This window comes from Mus musculus, chromosome 11, assembly GCF_000001635.26.
Source record: "Mus musculus strain C57BL/6J chromosome 11, GRCm38.p6 C57BL/6J".
Taxonomy (NCBI): domain Eukaryota; kingdom Metazoa; phylum Chordata; class Mammalia; order Rodentia; family Muridae; genus Mus; species Mus musculus.
Window position 1 is genome coordinate 121,615,409 of NC_000077.6, and position 24,536 is coordinate 121,639,944.

Sequence of the window (24,536 nt, forward strand, 5' to 3'; positions counted from 1 at the left end):
CCTTTATTAACAAGTAGATGTGCTGATCAAATGGACAGCAGTGTATGTGGGCTTGCTTTTCTTCCTGGAAGGGGCTCTTAGATGTTGGCTGTTATAGACCTAAGGGTCTTTCCATTTGTTTCCACCCTTGACCTTAGGCTCCCTGCCCTTACAGAACTTGAGTCCTTCTGGAGCCCAGCAGTATACTGGAGGGCTGTGGGTGAGTCGGGGAGAGGAATATTCTAATCAGCCAGCCAGTGTCTAACCTCGGGCTGGGCCTGGCCTGCAGCCTCCCAGTTGTTGGCACGGCCCACCTGGCCTAGGAGCTAGTAGACCTGGTTCTGGTGTGCCTGACAGAGGTGACTCTTTTCTTCCTTGCTGGGTGTGAGTGGATGTTTTTCAGGTCTCATGAGGTAAGCCTTGGAAGCCCCCTTGAGTGGTATTCTCCAGCCTATGCAGAGACATATATGCCTTTTGGTGGACTTCGCTAGGTTCTGTGTCTCATATGCTCTCTCCAGTTTCAGGATGGGGGTCTCAGTTCTCTGACATTCTGAGAAACAACTTCAGTTGTGAAACTCTCTCTGTATTGAGTGAGACACCAGACCCATTAGTACACATTTTTGTCATTTTACTCCATCTGCTGAGGAATTAATGTTTTGCATTTGTCTCGAGTGTCCTTTAATTATGTTTAAACTTTGGAGAGGGGTGCATTTTGAAACTGTTACAACTCTTGATGTCTCTTTTGCTGTTAGTGTGGCGACATCTGGTTCCTGTCACACTGTCAATGTCTATGAATGTTATAGTCAAGATTGTGCCTTAATATCATTTTAAATCTTTATTAATTAGTGTTTCATGAATTCATGTTTACTGCATAATTACAGACAAGTTTACATCCATCATCTTTGTTTCCTATTTGACCTTCCTGTTTAATGTTTCTTTCCCCCTTATCTGAATTTCATTTCCTACCCTGTTAACTTGTTTCACAGCTCTGTTCTTCTGTCCCTGATTACCCTGGGGCCAGCACTCTTTCTTGACACATTACGTTATCCCTGGCCATGACCTCCAGCTGCAGAGCCCTGTCTGAAACTGGCTTGTTCTAACCCTGAGGTCTTGGAATTTAGCAGGCATGGTCTCACTGGTCAGCTTCTTAACTTGCTCTTGTCAGCTCTGTGCCTGAGCTCCTGTCATGTCTGTGTCATGTTGTAAGAGGTTTTGTTTTTTCCTCTCTGTGTGCCCAAGTCTTCCCAGGGCTTCCCCCTGCAGGAGCCATATGAGAGATACACAGGTGTTGCTCTAGGAGTGGTGACAAGAGATGGGGCCATGGTGGAGTCTTGGTCCCTTATGCAAGGTGAACTCTGCCCTTTACATTGTTAGAAAAGTTTAAACATATGCAAACAGTTTATTAATGTACTCTGACAAGGCCACAGAGCTATTACTACACAATTCAAGCTGCCAGGATTCTGGGACATGGCAGGCTTTAGCCATCTATCAAGAGAGGGTGAGGTAGCAACCAGCCTGATGTTGCCATGTCTCTTTACAGCCTATTCCAGGAAGCTGAGCCTTGCCTACCTAGCTGGGATGTCTCGCCCTGAGGCTCCACAACAAGCTTTACCATCATGGAAACTTGGTGCCACAGACATCTGAGGAAGGTAGCACCTTCATTGGGAGGCCATCCCTGGAGAGCAGTAATTCCTCATGCGTGCTTTGCTCTGGTGGCCGGGACTGCCCATACGTTTGCTGTCACAGACGTGCTTCTCATTAAATCATGTATCACACAGCCCAGCCTCTGCCTATCTCTGGGACGTCCGTGCACAAGGAGCTGGAGGATCTGCTGTGGCTCTCTCCCCTTCAGTGCTTTGCTGTGTGATTCCTGTAGCATGAGGGGCGTTTCAGACCCTGGTGTAGTCTGAAGTGCTGGGCAGATGAAGTGACAGGCAGCTCCCACGTGCTCGGCCAGCCAAGACACCAACAATGCTACAACAGTCTGAGAGATCATCAGAAGCCAGCATCCCTGTGGGCATATGAATGGCACCTCTGGTCCCAGGGCCTGCATGCCTACCTGTCCTGCTGTGGGAGTCCCATGTCTGCCTCCTCTGCCTCTTTGTATCTGATGCCTGAGGCTCATTAAGCTGTTGCAGATGGGCAGAATTCAAGGTAACAGCTCACAGTGAAGTGGCCAGGGCCTCAAGCCAAGTCATGGTAGTATGTGTCCCCTCAGTGTAATAGCCAGACTTGAAAGCACACAGGCTGCTGCCTTTACTGGGAGCCACTTTCCAGGCCTGGGTCTGCAGGTTTGCTGTGCTGCCCTGGTGGCAGGGACTTCTAGGGGCCTGCGGCCTGGTTCACACTTCATTCCAGTCTCAAACACCTCTTTCCTAAGCTCAGCATTTTCTCTTGGGAGCAGAAGAAAGCCTGGCTGAGATCAGCTGACGAGGCCATGTGTGAGACAGGCTTAGATGTCTTGTCTGCTGGGAAAGAGAATTAACTAATTTAGTATTATTTTAAAACACAATTCCAAACTCAACATTTTAAGACATGGAGACCAATGTCCCTTTCAGTGAGATTTAATGGTTGACGTAAAGGATTTTGTTCCCAGCTAGCCACCTCTGCATGTATATCTCACCATAGGCAACAGTCTCCACTGGATGCCTGGTGGGCTGGAAAGACCTCAAAAGGAAGGGTTTCCACTGAGGTACTTAGGAGGATCCCACCTCTCCAGGTATCGTGACAACTGGTGTGGCCAGGATGGTCCATCAGGGCAATAATGCTGAGTGATATGTTAGACTCAGCAAATAGCAGTTTGGCATGTGAGTGTCTAGGTACAAAGGAGTCAGGAAAGCTCTCCAGTGGGCATGTTTGGGCAGGCGGCCATATAGGTGTGTGCCCACACAAGAGTGTTCACTTGGCCTCGTGTGAACCCTATGAATTAAGAGCAGGAAGAAAGTAGCTAGGGCCATTGTGCCCAAGTCCAGGTTCCTAAGCCTAGGGTGGGGTAGGTAAAAGGCCAAAAGAGATCTGATAAAACCGGGACCTTAGCTGTGCCTTCACAACTGGTGGATGGAAAAATGTCCTCACAGGAAGGAGCTGTGTGGCTCTTGCTGGGTCTTCAAGAGGAGACATCCAGCGAGTCCCCCAGACTCCTATGTTGAAAAGCCTAGGTAATTCCAAGACAGGAAGATACAACCTCTTAGAGGATGAAGCCAATGTTCACAAACAGGGAGAACAGCCCATCACCAAGATCCAACTCTGCCAGTAACTCGAGAAATATAGAACAGTTTACCAAAAGCAAAGCAATAGGACTGGAGGTCTGACATGCACGATCTGGGAAGGCAGGATGCTGGAGAGGGGGGTGCCATGGTCTCCTGAGCAGAAAGTTGTTAGAGCTCCTAACCATGGTTAGTCTGAATATAACAACAAGGTTAGGCCAGGCACACACTTGTAGCCCATCATTCAGGAGCGGAAGAGGGAGTTGAATTTAAGACCAGCTCGAGCTACAAAGTAACACTCTGTGTCAATAAGCAACCTAACTCAAGAAGATCAAGGCCTGGGATCAATCAAGATCTTGATCACTTAAGTTGAGAAGTTAGATGTATTAAAGTTAATTTATCATTTTAATGTGAAATGCCTCTGACAGGTTCATGTTTGAACATTTTGTCCCAGTTGTTGGCACCCTTTGGAAATAGGGCCTAGTTGAAGGAGTGGCCACTGGAGGATACAGCTTGAGGTCTGGAGCCTCAGCCTTGCTTCTGGACCCCTCTCTACTGCCTGCTCCACTAAGATATGAGAAGGTGAAGATCCCCGGCTGGGAACAACCCCCACTGTCACGCCTTCCCCACCACGATGGGCCCTCAGACCATGAGGTAGTAGTTGGTATTTGGTCACAGCAGTAAGGAAGGTAGCTAGTACAGATGGTTTCAGAATGAAGAAAAGCTTAGCTTAATAGACATTTCTAGAACCCAGAACATTTTGCAGGTTCCTGTTATTAAAAAGAAAACATAAGTTTTCTTTTTTTTTTTTTTTTTAAATTACCAGATAGCTGGTGAAAGTTACCAAATATAGGAAATTTGCCTAAAGTGGTGCTCGGAAAATGTAAGCCTCAAGTTATGTAGCAGAAACGAATGGGTGAAAATTAATGCAGTAAATGTGAGGGGAGACGCTGGAGGAAGCAGAGACTAAGAGTGGTCTGTATGACAGGGAGGCAGAACGGACAAGGCTCAGAGCTTACAGGTGTTGCAGTGAGCACCCACCTAGGCAGCAGCCTCAGCTGAAATGGACGAAGTCCCGGCCTTCCTGCAAGTCCAGCGACTTCAAGTTGTCTTCAAACTCACCTCCTGTGAGGTCCTTGGGGGAGAGAAGATCCAGCTCAGTCAGGCTTCCTCTTGCTCTCTGGCCTCTTGCAAAGCCTCAGCTCAGGGGCTGGGATTAGGCCTACTTAATCTACCTGTTAGGTGGCTCACAATGAACTTCTGCTCCTCTACAGTTAGGGAAGGGGCCCGAAGGGAACCAGAAGTCACTGAGAGCAGAAGCCAGGGCTGCTGTTCTATGTTGTGTTGGTCATCAACAGCAGTGAGGTACTGAAAGGTGCCTTTGCCACCTGGTGTTAGCCCACTTCAGAAGGCATTTAAGCCACTCTCAGATGGTCCGGGCTAATTCACCTTTCCTTCTGTCTACTCAGGTAACTTATGTACTCCATATCTGCCAAGCACCCAGCACCCACCCTCTGATTCCCCTTACCTGTCATCCCCCAGACCCTGACAGGAGCAAAGCCCATCATCTTGCTGAAGAGCAGCCCAACTATTGGCATATGGGAGTCTAGGGCCATCTGGCAGGATGTGGAAGGAACTACTCTGTTCCTCTTAAGTCAGGTATCTGTCCTTTGACCAACGCAAGAGGCCTCTAAGCTAGGCTGTGACCCTGACTCTACCTTGTCCCACTGGTTCCAGTGGTTAGAAACAGGAAGTGAAAACCATTCTGCCTGGAAAATCAGAAATGTCCAGTGGCAGCACCTACTCCCCTTCCTCTTTTCCCTCACCTCTCCTTTCCCCACATTCAGAGAAGCATCAGGCTTGGGCCAGGAGAGGTCAGAGACATTTCCACAACCACAGCAAGAAAGCTCTTCAAAAGGGCAGAAACAGTCCGTCTGTCCACATAGGTGGTCTTTGGAGATGTTCAACCTGACTTCTACTTCTCTTCTGGGATAAACCAGAGAAATGGGAGCTCACAGCAGCATGAATGACAACTGAGGGCTAGAGAAGACTCCCACAAGCCAGGGCCCCGACCTGCCAACAAGATCCAATAGTCTACACAGTGGATGCTCATACGAAGTTGCTGAGAAGAACCAGACATAAGAACAAAAAGTTGGGAGTCCATACACCAGAAGTGGAAAGCAGACAGTTGTGTGTCTGCACAGTGCTGTGTTGTTGCCAAGGTGCCCTGCTGGCTGGAGCCCTCAAGCTGTGAGCTGCAGGTGGAGTCTTGCTGCTGCTCATAGCTCTTCTCTAACATAGGGCATACTGCAAAGGTGAGCAGTTTGCACATCTCCATGCACGGTTCTTACGGAGATTGTAACTCTGTGAATGCGCACTGTCTGTATTCTAAGAAAGATGCTTATGGAAAGCTAAATGTGACCTACAGGCCAGTGCTTGCCCATCTGTGTTGAGGCATTTTTTCTGTGTATCATGGGTCACAATTCAGCAGTTTATTTAAATAAGAAAAATGTGAGAAAAATTCTGGAATAAGGAAGAGTAGCTTCCCTCTGTGTAAGACACTGGATTGCGAGCAGGTAATTGGTAGAAAGAGACCCAGGGACGGAGATGACCATCTTAGCCAGCACATTCCCTAGCAGGAGAACGGGCTGCCCAATATGTGAGGCTGAGACAATCAGATGAACAAAAAAGCAAACATGGGATTCCTAGTTAGTCTTTCTACCAAAGTAACCTCTCATTGAATCACAGATACAAGTAAGAAGCAAAAGCCCTGATACAGATGTGGGCAGTGCTCTGTAAAGTGTTATGATCAAGAATATACATCCCAGAATGAATCAAACTTTCACCAGGGGAAAAGTCAAATAGTATTAGTTACTCTAAATGGAGAAAATATCAGTTTTTAAATTAAAACTCCAGAGTGCTTCCTGTACACATGTGAGGACTTCCATTCAATCTCTAGCATCATTGTAAAGGCTGGGTGTGGTGGGATACACCTGCAATCCCAGGAGTGGGAAGTCAGAATGCAAGGACCGCTTGGGCTTGCTGGCTGGCTTGTCTTGCTGAATCAGGATGTTCCTGACTCAGTGGGAGAGCCTGTCTTGATGATGAAGCACTGGAAAGCAGTGAGCTGCTCCACCAGCACATACAAAAACCACTTATGCACACAAACGGAAGAGCGTTCAAAACATTGCACATCACAGGTAGGCCTGTCTTCCTCACTGTGTGAAGAGAAGTGCCGTAGACTGCTAGAAGATGCAGAGCGAAGGAGGGGCCTTCCACTCCCATAGTGTCTCCAGGTAATGCTATTTCTGCCTGTTCTGATGTGTGGCTGTTAGTCATTTGCTGCTATGTGACATCACTCTATAGGAGACAGACAGACACATGTTCTGAAATGAGCTGTCACAGACTGGAAGCCAAGGGTTGAGACACAGGCTGAAGTGTGACCTGTGTCCTCCACCACCTCAACAGCATGGCCCACCACCTACTATCCGCACCGTGACATAAGAACTGTGGCGGACCTCTGCAGCGGCCTTTGCCGAGGACAAAGACAGGGTGACATAGCTATTCTTGGAACTGGTGACACCTTGTCCCAGGGCTGCTGACATTCAGGACAGCCATGCCCTCTCACCTGGTAGGCGTCTGGAAATTCCCATCAGGACTTTGAAAAACTACTCAAGAACCAAAGGTGTCAAACAAATTGTACACAACTCACAGTGAGATCTTTAGAAGCAAGACTCCTGGGCTCAGCACTTGAGCAGAATGGTGGGCGGCAGGAGGCCAATGGTGCGCACATGCAGTCTGACAAGAGTGACTGATGTGCAAGGCCTGCTTTAGCTCTGCTACAAGATGCACCCAGGAGCTTCTTAGTGCAGACAGCCCTCTTACTACAGTGAGGAAGAACTGTGGACAGGAAATGGGGCTGCTGACTAGCAGGAGTCCACATGGTCAGTGACCTGGAGGAGGTCACGTGGGCGAGACACACTGACCCTCCACTGTCCAGCGTACACCCCTTCCAGATGGACCTGTGATGGATGCTGTCTGAATGCACATGATGTTTCTTATAGGGGAGAAATTCCTAAGCAGGACACTATACCGTCGTCATAAAATCAGTTAATGTCACCATCTTAAAGAGTTCTGGGAATAACATCCGAAGAGCCGAGTCTCCTGAGGGCATGTCTGCCATAGGTTTGACCTACCAAGCAACAGTGTTCAGAGTAGATAAGTTTAGCCTTAGCTCCAGCAAGACATGTGGTTTGGCCATCTTCACTCAGCTTGGCATAGCTGTTGGGAGACCCATTCCTTGGAGAGACTATGAGATTCTTTTTTGCACTGACTACAAGCAACCTCAGTTTGCACAGAAACAGAGTAGTTGGTACCTATGCCCACATGACCAAAAGCAGAGAAGCCAGATGAACCAAAGGAAGGTCCTGTGGCCCTACTGATCACCACCAAGCTATTATTATATGTGGGCAAGACTGCCCTTCGAGTAGCATGAACCACGGCACCTTGAGCATGGTGGCTGGGCTCAGAACAATAGCTTTCAGTGTTTAAAGGAAAGAATGAAAAGAGCTTTATAAGGTTGTTACCCACCTCACCACCACCCCATCCCTAGTACCCACAGGCAGCTACTCCCCAGCTGCATCCAGCCTACAGAGCAGCAGCTATGGCCTCTAACCTAGTTCAGGGTGTCCTTATAGCCACAAGGTAACATTTGATTTACAATAAGGTAGTAGGCTATGTCCCGGGGCCCATGGTTGGGTCTTTTCCTTGGTTTGGCTCATATGATCAGAATGGGAGAATTGATACCCAGGAGCCCTGCACCCATAGCCAATACTCACCAGCTTCACACAGATGACAAAGGGAGACTGGGCAGCTTGGAAATGCAGGATGGGGACCTTTGGCTTGGGTCTTTCCTACAGAGATGATACCAGCCATAAGTCATTAGGGCGTCACACAGAAGAAACTCCTGGAGGCCTGTACTAGCCACAGCCTCTGCTCACAGTAGCTGGTGATCAAGTAGCAGATGGGGGTCTTGGGCCAATCAGGACAGGACAGGTGGTTGTATTGTAGCCCAGGTTCTGGCAGCCCCAGCCACCTGATAGCCACACGAAGAACCAACTCGGGAGGGCCAACATTGAGACCCAGAATGAAGGAATATGTAGCCATTTCCCCAAGGACAGGGGCAGAGTCCTAAGGGATACTGGAGACTCTTGGGAGCTGAGGGCTACATCTCTTGGGCAGAGTTCACGTGAGTGTAAGGGAAAACTGGCATGGTATTGAAGAGACTTCCCTGTAAGGGGCTCTGGACTCTGCCGCATGGCTACACACCTGTGAGTCTTCGTAGCAGTAGAAGCCCTTCCTGATCTTGTTCTCATCAACGTCACAGAAGGCCACCACCTGGGGGTGAACATGGGCCAGCAGTTAGATGGCAGTGGGGGCTATAAGATAAAAATGTGATCAGAATAATGGCCAACAGGATAATGAGGAACGGGCTCTACCTTGTGCCGGCTGGCTGCAGTCAGGCTGCGGTATAACTTACGCCCCTGCTTGCCTGCATTCCAGATGGTGAAGGACTTCCAGTGAGGTAGGACTTGTTCCTCTAGGAAGTGGACACGGTGCGTCCAGATGGTCATCCTGTAGCCGATAAAGAGGGAAGCTTAAGTGGCCAAGTGTGTGGGCTCCAGTGCCACTGACCATTGGCCTGGGGATAGAGGTGAGTGGCACACCCTGTTTAGGGCTGGGTGCACACCACATCTAAACCATATCCGAGATCTAGCTCTGTTCTTTTGCCACCTCTCATAGCAAGAAGTCACCATGGACCACCATGTGAACCAATGCCCTCTGGGAAGCTTTGGGGCATCCATACTTGTCCTGCTTTCTAGGTGGCAATGTAGACCTGATGGATGGGGCTTCTCCCTCCATAGCTGTCAGTTCCAGCACATGAGTGGCCGTCTACATATATGAGGGTTTGTGCAAAGCCAATGGCTGGCATCACATATCTTTATCACCCTTCACCTTACTTTTTGAGACGGGGCGAGCTGGAGCTCACCAATTCAGCAAGACTAGCTAGCAACAAGCTCCAGGAATCTTCCTGTTTCCCTTGAGGATTAAGGTGTGTGTTGCCATTCTAGCTTTTAATGTAGATGCTGGGAATTTAATTCAGGTCCTCATGTTTCTGCAGCAAGCACTTCACTGGCAGAGTCGTCTCTCCAGGCCCACATTCTAGATGTGAAACTAGTCCTTTTGAGTTAGAAAGAGAAAAGGGATTTGCAGTAGACCCAACAACACAGGTCTGATTTCTCAGCTTAGTCAATACTCAGAAGAAAGGTCTGCATCAACAGTCATGTTCACATTAGAAGGTAAACTTTCTGCCTCAGGCTGTCCCTTACCTCAGACAACCCCAAAGATATCCTTTTCTGAACACAGACAGACTTGCTCCCAGGCAGCAGGCCTTGGATGCAGATCTCCCGGGCTTGTTTCTTCTCAGGCCCCCTGAGCTCTACTTACCTGCTGTCCCTAATCTCTGCCCAGACCCTTGCATCCTTGTCCTTTGGGTGGAACGGTCCTTGTATGCGGGGCTGTACCTATTATGTCACTACCTACATCAGAGCATGTTTTGCTTGCTCGGCATTTTCCTGAGACCTCCCAAGTTAAACATTCTAATTAGGGTTATGCTGAGCTCAGTCAGTGATTTTGGTAGGGGATTCCCTAGGGGCTCTGGGGAACCACATTAAGTGAATAGCATCTAATAATGAACCCCAGCTAGTCCTGTCTGAGGCTGTAGTGCCCCCCTTCAATGAGAAAGTCACAAACAAGCCACACTTCAGCTCCATACAGTATATCTCACTGCAGCCATACTATCACCCAAGGACACGGAAGACCTTCAGAGTGAGAAAGAACCCTGATCTCAAAGGCCTCATGCAAGGAGCAGACACTTTACCACCGTGAAGCCAAGAAAGGCCCTTCTGATTTCTATCCCTCAGCAAACCTTAGTATGATGGTACCAGACAGGAGGCAGCAAGGCAGAGTCAAAGGCAAAAAAGCAAGACTTGCCTTTTGGGGCTTCTGTTCTGCCTAAGTGTGGGTGAGTGTGAGGGAAATCCAGGCACGGGCTGCTCAGACCCTGTGGTGCACCAGCAGGCAAACCTCCTACCCCATCTTGGCCACAAGGGTCTCTCTTCCCTTCTGCCTTCAAGCCCTTGAGGAGACCTGCTAGGGTTCATGGCTACACAAACACAGGAGATCTAGCAGGGACTACTAGGCCCCCTCTGTCATCACAGACACTTCAAGGATTGCCCTGTCCAGAGGGCTGCTTGTCCTTACCTGACCTTTTGAGGACCACTTGAGGCCTTGGTCCCTACAAGAGGTCTGTTTTGTTCAGTGCCAGAGCAAGACATGATGTATATATTCATATATGTGCATCAAATCCAGGAGTCTATTTACAATGTGCTTGTGTGGTATGCAGGCACATGTGCAGGGAGCACCCATGAGCATTTCTGCACATGTTATATGGCGTGCTCAGTGGTAAATAAACATGCGCAACAACAGCTCCTGGTAGAGACTAAGCACAGTCCATGTGTTGGGGACATCCTACACACACCCTGGCCAGGTCTATTGGGTGTCTCTGTGGAAGAAAAACCTTGCACGATCTCACATAATCAACCTATGAAATTCACTTGCAGGATGGTGGGTTTAACTATAGAGTGAAGCCAACTTGATTCTCTAAAACACTGGGCACTAATGATTTATTTTATAAAGGAATTGCAAACATGTCCACCAGGACTGGGCTCTAGGCCTGTAAGGCTCTTAGCATCCTGAATTTTACTTGGTGGTCTCTACCAGAGGATGCAGGCAGTTATAAAAAGGGAGGAACATCCTGCACTGGTCTTGCTTCTCCCAGGAGTCTGCCTAGAGAACAGGACGTCTGGCACCTAGCACATCCATCTCTTCTTGCTAAGAAATAGCTAAGGGATGGGTTTTCCTGAACCTGTATGTGTGACTTTCTGGAACTTTCTGGGAAGAAGCTGAAACATCATAGCTGCAGCACTGTATCAGCTCATGGAGTACTGGGGTGGGGGTGGGGGAAGCCCCTACTCCCAGAAGGTGTAGCCAATGACCAGCAGCATCTGTGGTCAGAAAAAGAGGCTTTAAGAACCTTGCTAGGGGAACACAGGGGACAACCCACTGATCCTGTCAGGTACCACAACACAGAATAGGCAGTCTCAGGCTGGACGCCAAGGATTAGGACACTAGTGGTGTCATGTCTAGTACCCCCTTCTGAGATTCATCTTGCAGCAAACCTTAGTGTGATGGTACCAGACAGGAGGCAGCAAGGCAGAGTCAAAGGCAAAAAAGCAAGACTTGCCTGTTTGGGGCTTCTACACTCATCTGGAGAAAGGGCCTTATCTGGTTCTCTTTAAGCCCTGAATCATACTGCCACGGGAAAAACGTGATACCAGGAAGCAAACAGTTTGCAGCACGTGTACTGTAAAAGGCTAAACACACATATCTGTAAGGTGACGCATCTGTAAAGGTTACAGGGATGCCGTGACAACATACTGGGTTCAGCTGCTCACAAGTTTAAGGAATGTTTGGCTTCCTGGGGATACTATTCTTGTGTCCTTTGGCATATGAAGTACTCCACATATATATAAAGAGAAATGACACAGATTCAGGTCATTTTGAACTTTAAAAATGACAGAATCAAGACACTGCCACCTGAGGTTTAGACAAATTCAACTCTCAAGCAAGCCTCAGGTTGTAATTACAGCTTTTATCCTGGGAGGTGCCGCAGCCCACAGCGTAAAGACTTTAATCCAACTCAGAAACTTACATTAGATCACTTATTTTTGTGCTGTGGGTGGCAAAGCTTACTGTGCAAACACAAAGGAGTGAGCTCTGTACACACGGGCTGCTCTACTAAGAGACATGATGGGTGCCACCTGGGTGGGCTACAAGTCACCACCCAGGTGGCTTGAGCTTCACACACCAGCATGGGAAGGACCTCCCTTACACACATGGCCACATGATGTGATCTCCAGGCATCTCACGCTCGCACAACCTACAAAACCATGATGTAAGATCAATGTCCAGCGCTTCACCAGCCAGCAGAATTGGCATCCAGAAACAGCTGCAGTGTGATGCCCAGACAGCTGCCACGGGGCTATGTCACACACTCCACCTCTAGCAGAGGACCGTGGGAAGGGGCTCCTTCCTTAGACTTAATACAAGATGATGTAAACCATTCTAGCTGATTTTTTAAACAGTTGTAGTCTTGCTGTGTATCTGTTTCATGTGCACTGCTGCTCCTACCATCATGTGACTGCAGCTGGAATGAATAGTGACGAGCATCATCTTCCACTCTGTCTCTTGTACAACTCATGTTCCAAAGCACTGAGCCTGGTTTACCTCCCAAAACCCAGCAGCTTCCTCCTCTGCTTCCTAAAATGATCTTGATAAGATCTTGGTAAGACTGATAGAACTTCTTCCTTAATCATGCTATAGGATACCCCAGAAAATCCCCTGGCCTGGCTATCTTTTGTGAATGTTCTTAAAGTACTAAATGAAAATTTTTACTTTTTGGTCAGATGTCTGTGGGGTGGCTAGCATTGTTACTTCCCTGTTCTATTTTGACACCAATCGCGCCAGCATTCCAGCTTTTCCCCTTCTATCCCTCACGTCTCCTGCTCTGCCTGCAGTTTCACCGACTCATGCTGAAGGCTGTAGTTTTTTTTTTTTTCTAATTTCCTTTGTGATTTTTCCTTTGGTTACTTAATTTCCACATATTAGATTTTTCAAGATACTGAAATAGTTTCTAACTTAACACTTTGGTTGCTGAAGGTAAAACTTTTTAGTACTACCATTCCCTATGTTGAAATCCTACCCCAGAGATACTGAAGATGTGAGGCCTTTGGGAGATGACACCCAGAGAGTATGGTGCCTCTCCTGGAATGTGAGAGCACAGTAGGAAGACACCACTTGTGCTCAACATACAGAGCTTTGAGAAGCAAATACTTATGGTCAAAAGCTATTAGCTTACCACAGTTTGTCATAGGAAACTGGGCAGCTAAGATGTTCATGACATAGTCTGTAAGTTTCAACCACTTAAAATTTACTAAGACAGATTCCACAGCTAAGTACAGGACTCTTAGAGCCTTGCTAGTCTGCAGGGCTGCTACAATCTTCTCTATGTTTGCTAGTGGCAAAAGGGACTGATTAAGTCTGCACTACATGTGCGTCTGTCTGTGGGTTTCAACTGTGTTTGAGATGCTCACAGGCTCAGAACTGCCATGTCCTCTGAGCATCTTTCCTACGAGCTGGTCCCACCAGTGTCTGCCTCCTGACAGCAGCCCTGCAAGACGCTCCTCCAAAGCTGTGATGACATTCAGGTACAAGGAGGGCAAGTTCTGGTGTACATGAAGCTGAATCTTGTAAATGGTACAGGTCCAAGGTCCAGGGACCCCAGACTCACTGACATGCTGCACACTGAAGCCTGGTGGTAGATGTAAGACACTCGGGAGGGAACTCCCACTCAGATGGCTCCAACCAGGCTAAGAACCTGCCGCTTTGCAGCTGTAAGTACACGACTATAAATCTGTGGTTTGGGCAATAAGGTTCCCGGGGGTCACTTCCCCCAGTGTCCATGGGCTGTAGAGGGGACAGTCTCCTAGCACAGGCACAGCTCACTTCATAGTGAGGTGGCTGATATAAGTGTCTCATACACAGGACAGACTGAAGAGTTAATGAGCTCACCCTCTTTTACCCTGTCCACATCTTTAACCAGTGGGCTTGGAGGACGAAGGACAGTTGGCTAGCCAAAGAAAAGTGAAAGTGGATCATCAGCTATGGAGGCATAGCTCAGCCACTATGTGACAACTCTCTCCACCGTGAGGACTGTTGGTTTGTCAGAAGTCTTCTTGGGTCCCATGGAAAGCCATGCTAATTTGGAGCAAATGAGAACGAAGTGGAGAGCAAGCCTTCGCCTCACACATTCAGGAAAACTGGTGTTTGGCTTTTGCATTGATGTTTCCTGACCTCTGTGGAACAGGACATCCAGCAGCCTTGAAGGGACTTCCCACAAAGGTGACACAGTATACTCTGACCCCACCTTAACCTGCCCAGTGGCATGGCCTATACCCTGCTATCACGAGTCCTGACTCCACCAGCCCTGGGTCTAGTCGCAGGAGTGACTCACAAGTGATCTAGGCCTGGCTGTACCTGCACCTCACCTGTTCTTGGACCATTCCAGATGTTTCCAGAACCTGGTATGCCCTACTTACTCAAGGACCGAATGTGTGGCTGCATACAGGTGGTATCGGTAGAGTAGCAGGCTGTGGTCCACCCGGAAGACGCCACCGCCCTTCCTGAGGTGCTCATAGAAGAACAGCAGATCCTCTGGAACACCCTGCAAAAGCCAGAGGATAGTGCTCGCCAAGCTGGATACTGACCCAGGCCATCAGTTGCTATGGAAGGGTGTTTTGCTTAGAGCCAAGTATTGTGGCACGTGTGGCCCCGGTATCTGGGAGGCAGAGCTCATGGGATTGCTTGAACCCAGAAGCCAGTGCTCGACCTGGTACCACAGCCAGATTTTGCCTCAATAAAAGAAAAGAGTCTGCTCTGATACTTAGGGTGATGTGGGTCACAAGAGAGAAATGGAGATTAGTTTTTCTCAGCAGGTAAGGAATGAACTGTAAGACGACTGGAGGGTGAAGCAGAAGGTAGGCTAGTTGAGGGTCCCAAGACCCAGTTCTGCCTTAAATTCTGTGTGGGTCAGAAAAGGTCTTGGGGCAAGCGATCAACAGAAAGAACCATGGAATAATGGATCAGTGAGCACAGAGTGGCTTCTGAGCTGCATGGCCTTGAGGGTGGAGAAAAAGGGGTGGATAAGCTCACTTCCCAGGAGGCCCTCAGTGAGATGCTGACCGTGGGAGAGACTGGATGAGTCAGAATGCAAGGAAGGCTGAGATAAAAGGGAGTTAGAATATCACCCACAGGGTGGTCTGTTGCCAGTCTGTACTTCATCACCAAAAGCAGAAGGGGGCAATGTTGAGCCAAGAAGCAGGAAACTAACAGGAGTGCTGGAAAGAGGCTGAATTTCCCAAACTCTGGCCCTGGTACAGGCGCTTCCCCAACCTAGGGGAACCCACAAATAGCCCAAAGTCTACCGGTTGGCACTTACCTGGCCTCCTTCATCAAATGGGCCCACGTGGGAGAACCAGGCCCGAGAGCAGAACCAGGTAGGCATGATCACCGTGGGGCCGTGGGAGGTGAACACCTAAGAGGGATTACACCGGTGACACTAATAGAAAAGAATGGTACATTATAAACAACCTACAACCTGCTTCTCCCGACATTAAGAGAGTGACAAGAGTTTATACTCCTCCTTTGGTGGAAATGAGGGTTTGAAGCACTCTATAGAGATTAGCCCACATGACGAACGGGTGGAAATTAACTGAGGCCACTTCCAGGTCGCCACTCTGCATTGCTAAGCATAGTAGGGATCCCCCTGTTTATGTAAGACGGTGAAGCTGTATATGGGATCCAGCAGAACACACACTGCTTTTAACTGCAAACAGAGAAACTTGAAGTAGCATGAAAGGAAGCAGCAATGACTAGATAGGGAAGCAGAATATCAGAACTGACTCAAGTCAGAAAACCTGAGCCATTTCTAATGAGCTTGAAACTTGAGTCTTCCCACAGAGAAGCCCAGGCCATGTGGCTCTCCCGTGTACACTGACAAATGCTTAAAGACCTGACAAACTCTTTCAAAACTCTCACAAACTCTTTCAAAAACAGTTGAGCCTTTCTAAATCACTGGCTATCAGAGCCGGGGGGCGGAGGGGGGGGATCACAAGAAAGCAGTGTTCCTCATGAATAGAGCCAACAAAATGCTAGTGAACTGAGTTTAGCTGTCACAGAAGAGAACCATACCATATGAGCAGGTGGCATTTACCCTGGGATAATTGTACCAGGAACAGATTGAGGACAAGAACCTAAACAGATGCTGGCGCATTTGGAAAACGCCAGTGCCCTGCCAAGGAGAGCCTTGGGCTGTCAGGAGAATCAGCTGAGATGTCACTCACAGGTGTGGTGAGCATGGCACTCAGCTGAGCTCAGAGCTGCCCCTGCTCCCCACTTTTGGGTTTGCGTGCACTTGGGACACAACCGTGCTTTCCCTTGTGCTGCTCCTCAGCAGCCAACCCCCCGGCCAGATGTTCACGGTTTCCTGGGACACTCTCCCTAGGGCTTCTGCCCCTGTACCCATCACACTGACATGACATCACCTGTTTATGACGTCACTGTACCCATCACACTGAGATGACATCACGTGTTTATGATGTCACTACCCATCACACTGACATGACATCACCTGTTTATGACATCACTGCACCCATCACATTGACATGACATCATCTGTTTATGATTTGCCTTGACTCTCTGTGGTCTGGGCCCAGCCTCAGCTGATCCCAGGACAAAAGACTAGCAGGAAAGAACAGCCTGATCTTGCTGGACATGGTAACACATGCCTATAACCTAAGCACTTGTGAGGTGCAGTGGCATGCCATGTACACACACACATATGAACAGATGAATAAAAAAAATAAGAAGAAAAATTCAAAAACTGTGCTCAATGGAGAAAGGTCTTTGCCACCAAGCCTGAGGACTTGATTCCAGTCTCTGGAAACTGACACGGTAGGAGAAAACAGTCTCTCCCAAGCTGTCCTGTGACCTCCACATGTGGATAACGGCAGGAGCATGCTCACACACAGAAGCTATCCGTCCATCCATCAATCAAATCAATGTTTAAACAGTTTTAAAACCACACCGTTGTGATCTCAGCACTGAGAAGGCTACTGATAGGAGGTCAGGGGTTTAAGGCCAACCTGGGCTACATGGTGCTCTACCTCAAAATAAATAATGGAAAGTCAGCTCAAAGGAGACCATAGTGAGGGGGCTGTGGTATCTCTAGGACACGACTTCCCTGGATGGAGGAAAAGGCCACAGTCCTTGCAAAGAAGATATACCTGCACCGCCTACGTCAGGAGTCTGCCCTGCTAATAGTCCGCTTTTCTGCTACCTCCCCAGCACAGCAGCAAGGGTCTAGGGATATCTTCTGGCATGGTGACCACCTTACCGTCACAACCCTCAAACAACTCTCTGTAGTGGTGGTGTCCACTTGAGTAGTGAAGGTGGCTAGGTTACAGGCTATGGTGGCTAAGCAGGCCTGAGATCAGCGGTGACCACCTGTCCTAGTTAGGGTTTCTATTGCTGTGAAGAGACACCAGGACCATGGCACTTCCTATAAAGAAAAAAGTGGAGCTGGCTTACACTTTCAAAGGTTTAAAGTCCATTATCATCCTGGCAGGAATCATGGCAGTGTGCAGGCAGCCATGGTGCTAAGCCTTCTACATCCAGATCAGCAGGCTGCAGGATGTCACTGTGAGCCACTAGGCCTGGCTTTGATCTTCTGATACCTCAAAGCCCACCCACTAGTGACCTGCTTCCTCTAACAAAGCCACACCTACTCCAAAAAGGCATCAACGCTCAAAAGGGCCACTCCTTTTTGATGTATGGAGGGCATTTTATTCAGACACCCACCACACATCCCATAATACAGAGATCCTCCTCCCTAGTCAAGTTCCCACCTCTCTGACAGCTGCTTCAGTCCCTGCTGGAGCGACAACCTCCAGCTTTGTTCCAAAGAAATGGATGTCAAAAAAAAAAAAAAAAAAAAAAAAGGAGGTAAATTGTCTTTTTTTGTTTGAGACAAAGATGTCGATTTCTTTCCATCCATTCCTCCCCCGCCAAAATGGAAGAGAATTAAGTTTGTCATGCCAGCATCATTGCTATAAAAGCCTTCTTCCCTCAGTGCCTTCAGAATCAGGTCCTACTTGGCCATCTCTAGTCCCTAAGAGTCAGGTTGGAAGAGGATCCAGGTTCTGATCAAGGGTTTAAGTACCTGGTAGTTCTGGTAACCTCCACCCACATTGAGATGCCACATGTGGAGATGCTTAAACAAGGTAGGTCTATGTGCTCCAAAACTGAGCCACAGACAATAGAACCCCCAAAGCATCCATCTTCAGACTTCTAGATTCAATCTGTAACTGTCCTTTACAGACAACAGCCCCTGTCTCTTTATTTTGCTTCTTCCCCCTCCACCTCCAACCTCTACGTTTTGCTTTTTTTTTTTTTTTTTTTTTTTTTGAGACAGGGTCTCATTATGTAACTTTGGCTGTTCTCACTATGTAGACCAGGCTCATCTCGAATTCACAGAGATCCACTTGCCTCTGCCACCAAGGTGCTGGCACTCAAGGTGTGCACTACCACACCAGCTCTAATTTTCTTTTTAATTATTTTATGCGTGTGAATATTTTGCCTATGCACGTGCACCATGTTCCTGCCTCCTATCCACTGGGGTCGGAAGAGGGCATCAGATGGACAGGAACTGGAGTTACAGGTGGTTGTGAGTCATCGTATGGGTGCGGGAATTAAACCCAGGTCCTCTGCAAGAACAAGTGTGCTTGACCCCTGTGCCAACTCTCCAGCTCCTGCGCCCACTTCTTAACAAACACAGTGACTTGCTGTCTGCATCTCCTTCTGAAGGCTGCTAGCAGAATACTGGCTTCCAGGCAGCTAGAATGAGGGTCTGAAAGCCCACACCCACAGTGACACACCTACTCCAATAAGGCCACATCTCCTAATAGTGCCACTCCCTGAGCACATACAACCCATCACATTTACCATGGTTTGGAGTCCTAAGTGTTTTGGGGGTGTCTTTTAAGAATGGGTTAATATTGGGTGCAAGCAGGAATAACCAACCTGACTTCTTCATTACTTACTTACATCCCTTTTCTTTCTCTTGCTTTACTGCTCATTAAAGTTTCAAGCACTTCACTGAAAAAAAAATACAGTGGATACCTTTGCTTCACCATCAATTTTACATGTTTTTTTTTTTTCAGTTTTCCCCACTCAGTATCTATGACGCACAGCCTTTACTACTTTGAGATGTGTTCCTTCTGCTCCTAGCCTCTTTGTGGCTCTTATCTTGAAGGGATGCTGAACTTGGTCCAGGTGGGATGAAGTTGACCGCAGTAGTACATCAGTCTGTAAAATTATGCACTCACATTCCTGACCACACAAAAATGTAAGCAAACACCACATATACTTCACACACACACACACACAGAGTCAGGTACAGCCCACATGTGAACACGTGCACTGAACAGCTGAAGGGTGGTGGACTTGGCAATGCAGGATGTACCAAGTCAGAGCAATCCACCGAGCCCTGAAGATTTATTCATCCTGGCTGCGTGGGCGGCAGCTCCAGGGTCTCTGTCCCTTCAGGTAAGTGCTAACCCGAGAACTTGTTTTTGCTTGGAGGATTTACGGTTTGGTTTCTGACAAGATAGTACTTATAAGGCTTTAAATGCTTTAGAAACTTGCTCATTATTGGTTTTATCATCCTGTAAAACTGCCATTTATTTATTCTGAGATTAATCCTATGATTTCACCTGTCATGGTGTAAAATGGCAGTGGCAGTAAGCTGGGTCCCCAAAAAGGCAGCAGGTGATTCACTCCGAGCACATATATCTCCCTTTACCTCGGACCCTAACTGGATATAAAACAGCCCTGTCTGATCATTCCCTCTTACTACTACAGCAAGCCTATCTTAACCAGAAAGCTTGAGAGGACCAGAGTCCCTGACCAACTGACTCAGGACCATAGTTTCCCTCAAGAGAGAGATGTTATTAGGCCTATGACTCACTATGAGAAGCTCAGAGTTGCCCTAGCAGAAAACCAACCTTTGGAAGCTTTGGGAGATGCTATAAAGCAAGTTATCCCTGCTGGTGAGCAAGAGGTAGGTGTTGGGCACCTGGTCACTTTATAACCTCTTTTCTACCTTGGCTACTTTGGGAACAGGGGGAGAATAGTGGACACAGGCCAGCCTTGCTCAAATCCTCAGTGCAGAGGCTGTCCACATTCCCCAGCCCCCAAGGAAGGCAACGGGATACCTGGCCTGGGTACCTGAGGATCTCACAAGGCTCCTTCCTCACAGGGAAAGAAAGAGAAGAAAGCCACCCTGTAGGACACAACAGAATTGTGGTGCCTTTCTCAGGATCCTGAAACACTTGGACCAGCTCTGCTGACCACAAGGGATCACAATAACCAGGAAGGGACTTCCACGTTCCCTAGCACAGGCAGACCTTTGAGATGCAGTGATCAGAAAGTTTGTAACATATTTGTGTGTGCGTGAAGACACACACACACTCACACAGACACACACAGACACACACACACTTGCACTACACACAGAAGCACACTCTCCAAGTTAAGAGGCGTCTGCATCAAAGACTACAGTCAGTCTGAAAAGACAACCCTCAGCGTAGGAGGCCGGTCCAGATGTTGACAAAGTTCCTACCAATCCACAACAAACCCCTAACAGCTCCACTTAAAAAGGGCAAAAGATGTGGTCAGGCATTTATCTACAGAAGACACAGTGAGCACAACACATCAACAGCTATTCAGCTTAGCTTGGCACCAGAGAAATGTGTGTTAACCCCTGTGAGAGTCGCCTTATCCCCAGCAGGAGAGTGCTATCAAAGCCCTCCCAAATCAGATGATGATAAAAGCTGTGGAGAAATCAAAGACACCCCCCAAGCTTCTGGCACAGCAGAAAAACAGTTCAACAGTTCCTCAAAAAGACTAAAAATAGGATTACAGTGTGAGCTGGCAAGTCCATCTCGTGGTGTGCACCTGAGAACTCATGTCTGTACACTCACACTGGCAGGAGCAAGGAGACAGACTTGGATAAGCATGTGGCCCAGGTATGTCATGGAGTCAACCCCAAGGCTCAGTTGTGCTCAGTTCAGCCAGCTGCTGAGACATGGATGACCCGATAAACACCATCACTACCCTTGTGTATTGAGATTCCAGATCTCACTATCAGATGAACTGAAAACTACGCACTTAGGTCAGGTCTTAAACTCTCAGTCTGACCAACAGGACCCAAGAGAGTTTGTGGTGCCAGAGAGCTGCTCACTTGGACATGTGGGTCCTTGTTTACTGCAACTAGAGCTCAGATTCAGTCACCAAGTCACACTGAGCAAGAGAAGACAGCACAGATGCTGGCAGCCCACCGCCTACAGTTTTAAATGTTAGACAAACGGACTACGGTGGCATGGGACCTGTGAACACGAGTCACCTGGACTAAGAGTCTCTCCCAGGAGCTCAGGAAGTACCTGGTCCTGGGAGGCTCTTCTCACCACACTCATGCAGAGAAAACACTCTCGGAAGTTATGGTGGCAATCCTTGCCAGCCTGCCGTGTTTTGGCCCTCTGTGGGTGCCTTCTGTCTTGTGATGTCATTATACACACGAACATCATGCCAATGCACTCAGTTCCAAGGACAGGGTCACTGCACTACCGCGGTCAACGTGAGCATAGGAAAAGATTTCCAAGGAACTGGCTTTCTCCAGCTCATGAAGATTCCACAGATGGTGGCTTAGTTCAAGATTTAAACTTATTCCCGTCCATTCATCTTATGTGAACAAGAGCACCTGAATCTTTTCTTCTTTTTTTAATGTTTCATTAGACATCTTCTTTATTTACATTTCAAACGTTATCCCCTTTCCTAGTTTCCCCTCCAAAAATCCCCTATCCCCTTCCACCTCCCCCTGCTCCCCAACCCGCCCACTCCCATTCCTGGCCCTGGCATTCCCCTATCTGAGGAATAGAACCTTCACAGAACCTAGGGCCTCTCCTCCCATTGATGACCGACTAGGCCATCCTCTGCTACATATGTAGCTAGAGTCATGACTCCTACACCATGTGTTTTCTTTGATTGGTGGTTTAGTCCCACGGAGCTATTGGTTAGTCCATATTGTTGTTCCCCCTATGGGACTGCAAACCCCTTCAGCTCCTTGGGTACCTTCTCTAGCTCCTTCATTGGGGACCCTGTGCTCCATCCAATGAATGACTGTGAGCATCCACTTCTGTATTTGTCAGACACTGGCAGATCCTTCCAGAAGACAGCTTTATCAGGCTCCTGTCAGCAAGCTCTTGTTGGCATCCACAATAGTGTCTGGGTTTAGTGGTTTTTTATGGGATGGATCCCTAGGTAGGGGCAGTCTCTGGATGGTCATTCCTTCAGTCTTTGCTCTGAACTTTGTAACTCCTTCCGTGGGTATTTTGTTCCCCCTTCTAAGAAGGACTGAAGTATCCACACTGTGGTCTTCCTTGTTTCATATGTTTTGCAAATTGTATCTTGGGTATTCTGAGCTTCTAGGCTAATATCCACTTATCAGTGAGTGCGTATCATGTGTGTTCTTTTGTGATTGGGTTATCTCACTCAGGATGATGTCCTCCAGATCCATCCATTTGGCTAAGAATTTCTTAAACTCATTGTTTTTAATAGCTGCATAGTACTCCATTGTGTAATGTATCACATTTTCTATATCCATTCCTCTGTTGAGGGACATCTGGGTTCTTTCCAGCTTCTGGCTATTATAAATAAGGCTGCTATGAACATAGTGGAGCATGTGTCCTTATTACAAGTTGGAGTATCTTCTGGATATATGTGCAGGAGTGGTATTGCTGGATCTTCTGGTAGTACAATGTCCAATTTTTTGAGGGACCACCAAACTGATTTCCAGAGTGGTTGTACCAGTTTGCAATCCCACCAGCAATGGAGGAGTGTTCCTCTTTCTCCGAATCCTCGCCAGCATCTGCTGTCACCTAAGTTTTTGATCTTAGCCATTCTGACTGGTGTGAAGTGGAATCTCAAGATTGTTTTGATTTGCATTTCCCTGATGATTAAGAATGTTGAACATTTTTTTAGGTGCTTCACAGCCATTCGGTTTTCCTCAGTTGAAAATTCTTTGTTTAGCTCTGTACCCCATTTTTTGGGGCTTTTTGAGACAGGGTTTCTGTGTGTAGCCCTGGCTGGCCTCAAACTCAGAAATCCACCTGCCTCTGCCTCCCAGGTGCTTTGATTAAAGGCATGTGCCAGCACCACCCAGCTTGTACCCCATTTTTTAATACGGTTATTTGGTTTTCTGGAGTCTAACTTCTTGAGTTCTTATGGTTGGTAAAGATCTTTTCCCAATCTTTTGGTTGAGTTTTTGTCTTACTGACAGTGTCCTTTGCCTTACAGAAGCTTTGCAATTTTATGAGGTTCCATTTGTCAATTCTTGATATTACAGCACAAGCCATTGGTGTTCTGTTCAGGAATTTTTTTCCCTGTGCCTAGCTGCTTCCTAAGGCCTCAGTGGTCCATGCTTCTGAGAATGGGCTGCTTAGCTGATGTTAGTGCTAAGGTCTTTTGAGTTTGTTTATATAGTGGATTACATTGATGGATTTCCATATATTGAACCATTCCTGCATCCCTGAGATGAAGCCTACTTGATCATAATGGATGATCATTTTGATGTGTTCTTGGATTCAGTTTGCGAGAATTTTATTGAGTATTTTTACATCGATATTCATACGGGAAATTGGTCTAAAGTTCTCTCTCTTTGTTGGGTCTTTGTGCGGTTTAGGTATCAGAGTAATTGTGGCTTCATAGTACAAATTAGGTAGAGTACCTTCTGTTTCTATTTTGTGAAATAGTTTGAGGAGTATTGGAATTAGGTCTTCTTTGAAGGTCTGCTAGAACTAAAGCCCTGTCACCTGAATCTTATATCCTCCTTCATCCTAACTAGGTTTCCAATTTTATGAGGTGTTCTGGTAAATGTTTTATGAATATTTGAATCCTGAGAAAAGGTTCAAATATACATTCACACACAGTCAACACTGACGGGCACAGACCCCTCTATTTTATAGTTCCTATGGTTGGAGTGGTAGTACACATCTTCAGGCTCAGAACTCAGAAGGCAGAGACACATGCTCTATGCCACTGGTCTATGTGGCAAGTTCCAGGCAGCCAGGGCTGGATTCTGAGCATAATACCTGAGATAATGTCCAATATTGTCCTGACCCATCAAAGCTCAAAACCACATGAGTATGCCCCAACTAGATACTGTCTATTCAAGAGCATATAGATGAGTGAAGATACAAAGACCCCACCCTGACAGAGTGTGCCAAGAAGTTGGACACTGTCCCAGAGGGCTCTAACCGGAAGCAGTTGAGTCTATAAAAGGCCACAAACTTGTTGATTGTTACCTGTGTCAGCAGCTGATCAGATGTCAAATGGTTGATCCAACGTGTATATCGCTCTGTAGAGTCCGGGGGATCTCTTCTCACTTGGCATCCTATGATCTGTGGAAAACAACAAATATTTTTTAAGACTTTGTAAGTATGTATGAAATCCATGGATTGGGGGCTGATTTAGGCAAAAATCCCTGGCATCAAGGGC

General features: G+C 47.5%; 2 protein-coding genes across 17 annotated transcripts in view; one reads left to right on the plus strand and one right to left on the minus strand.

Annotated features, from left to right (window-relative positions):
• Tbcd (tubulin-specific chaperone d) overlaps positions 1–1,762 on the plus strand; it is a 165,180-nt gene extending 163,418 nt beyond the window's left edge. For 4 of the 5 annotated variants that reach the window (XM_006531973.4, XM_030245468.1, XM_006531974.4 and 1 more), the window contains one exon: positions 1,520–1,756. In XM_006531973.4, the coding sequence (XP_006532036.1) occupies positions 1,520–1,537 (18 nt within the window). In that variant the 3' untranslated portion in view covers positions 1,538–1,756. Of the gene's footprint in view, positions 1–1,519 lie in introns of all 5 variants that reach the window. The other variant, NM_029878.4, reaches the window with a different exon arrangement.
• The window catches only part of B3gntl1 (UDP-GlcNAc:betaGal beta-1,3-N-acetylglucosaminyltransferase-like 1), a 56,964-nt gene continuing 33,216 nt past the window's right edge, over positions 789–24,536 (minus strand). For 7 of the 12 annotated variants that reach the window (XM_006532753.4, XM_030245752.1, XM_006532754.4 and 4 more), the window contains 8 exons: positions 24,344–24,439; positions 15,364–15,459; positions 14,465–14,589; positions 8,684–8,819; positions 8,514–8,582; positions 8,024–8,098; positions 4,227–4,320; positions 789–2,444 (listed from right to left, as the gene is read on the minus strand). In XM_006532753.4, the coding sequence (XP_006532816.1) occupies positions 4,240–4,320; positions 8,024–8,098; positions 8,514–8,582; positions 8,684–8,819; positions 14,465–14,589; positions 15,364–15,459; positions 24,344–24,439 (678 nt within the window). In that variant the 3' untranslated portion in view covers positions 789–2,444; positions 4,227–4,239. Of the gene's footprint in view, positions 2,448–4,226; positions 4,321–8,023; positions 8,099–8,513; positions 8,583–8,683; positions 8,820–14,464; positions 14,590–15,363; positions 15,484–16,115; positions 17,919–24,343; positions 24,440–24,536 lie in introns of those variants that run through there. The other 5 variants (XM_006532752.4, XM_006532756.2, XM_011248860.2 and 2 more) reach the window with 5 other exon arrangements.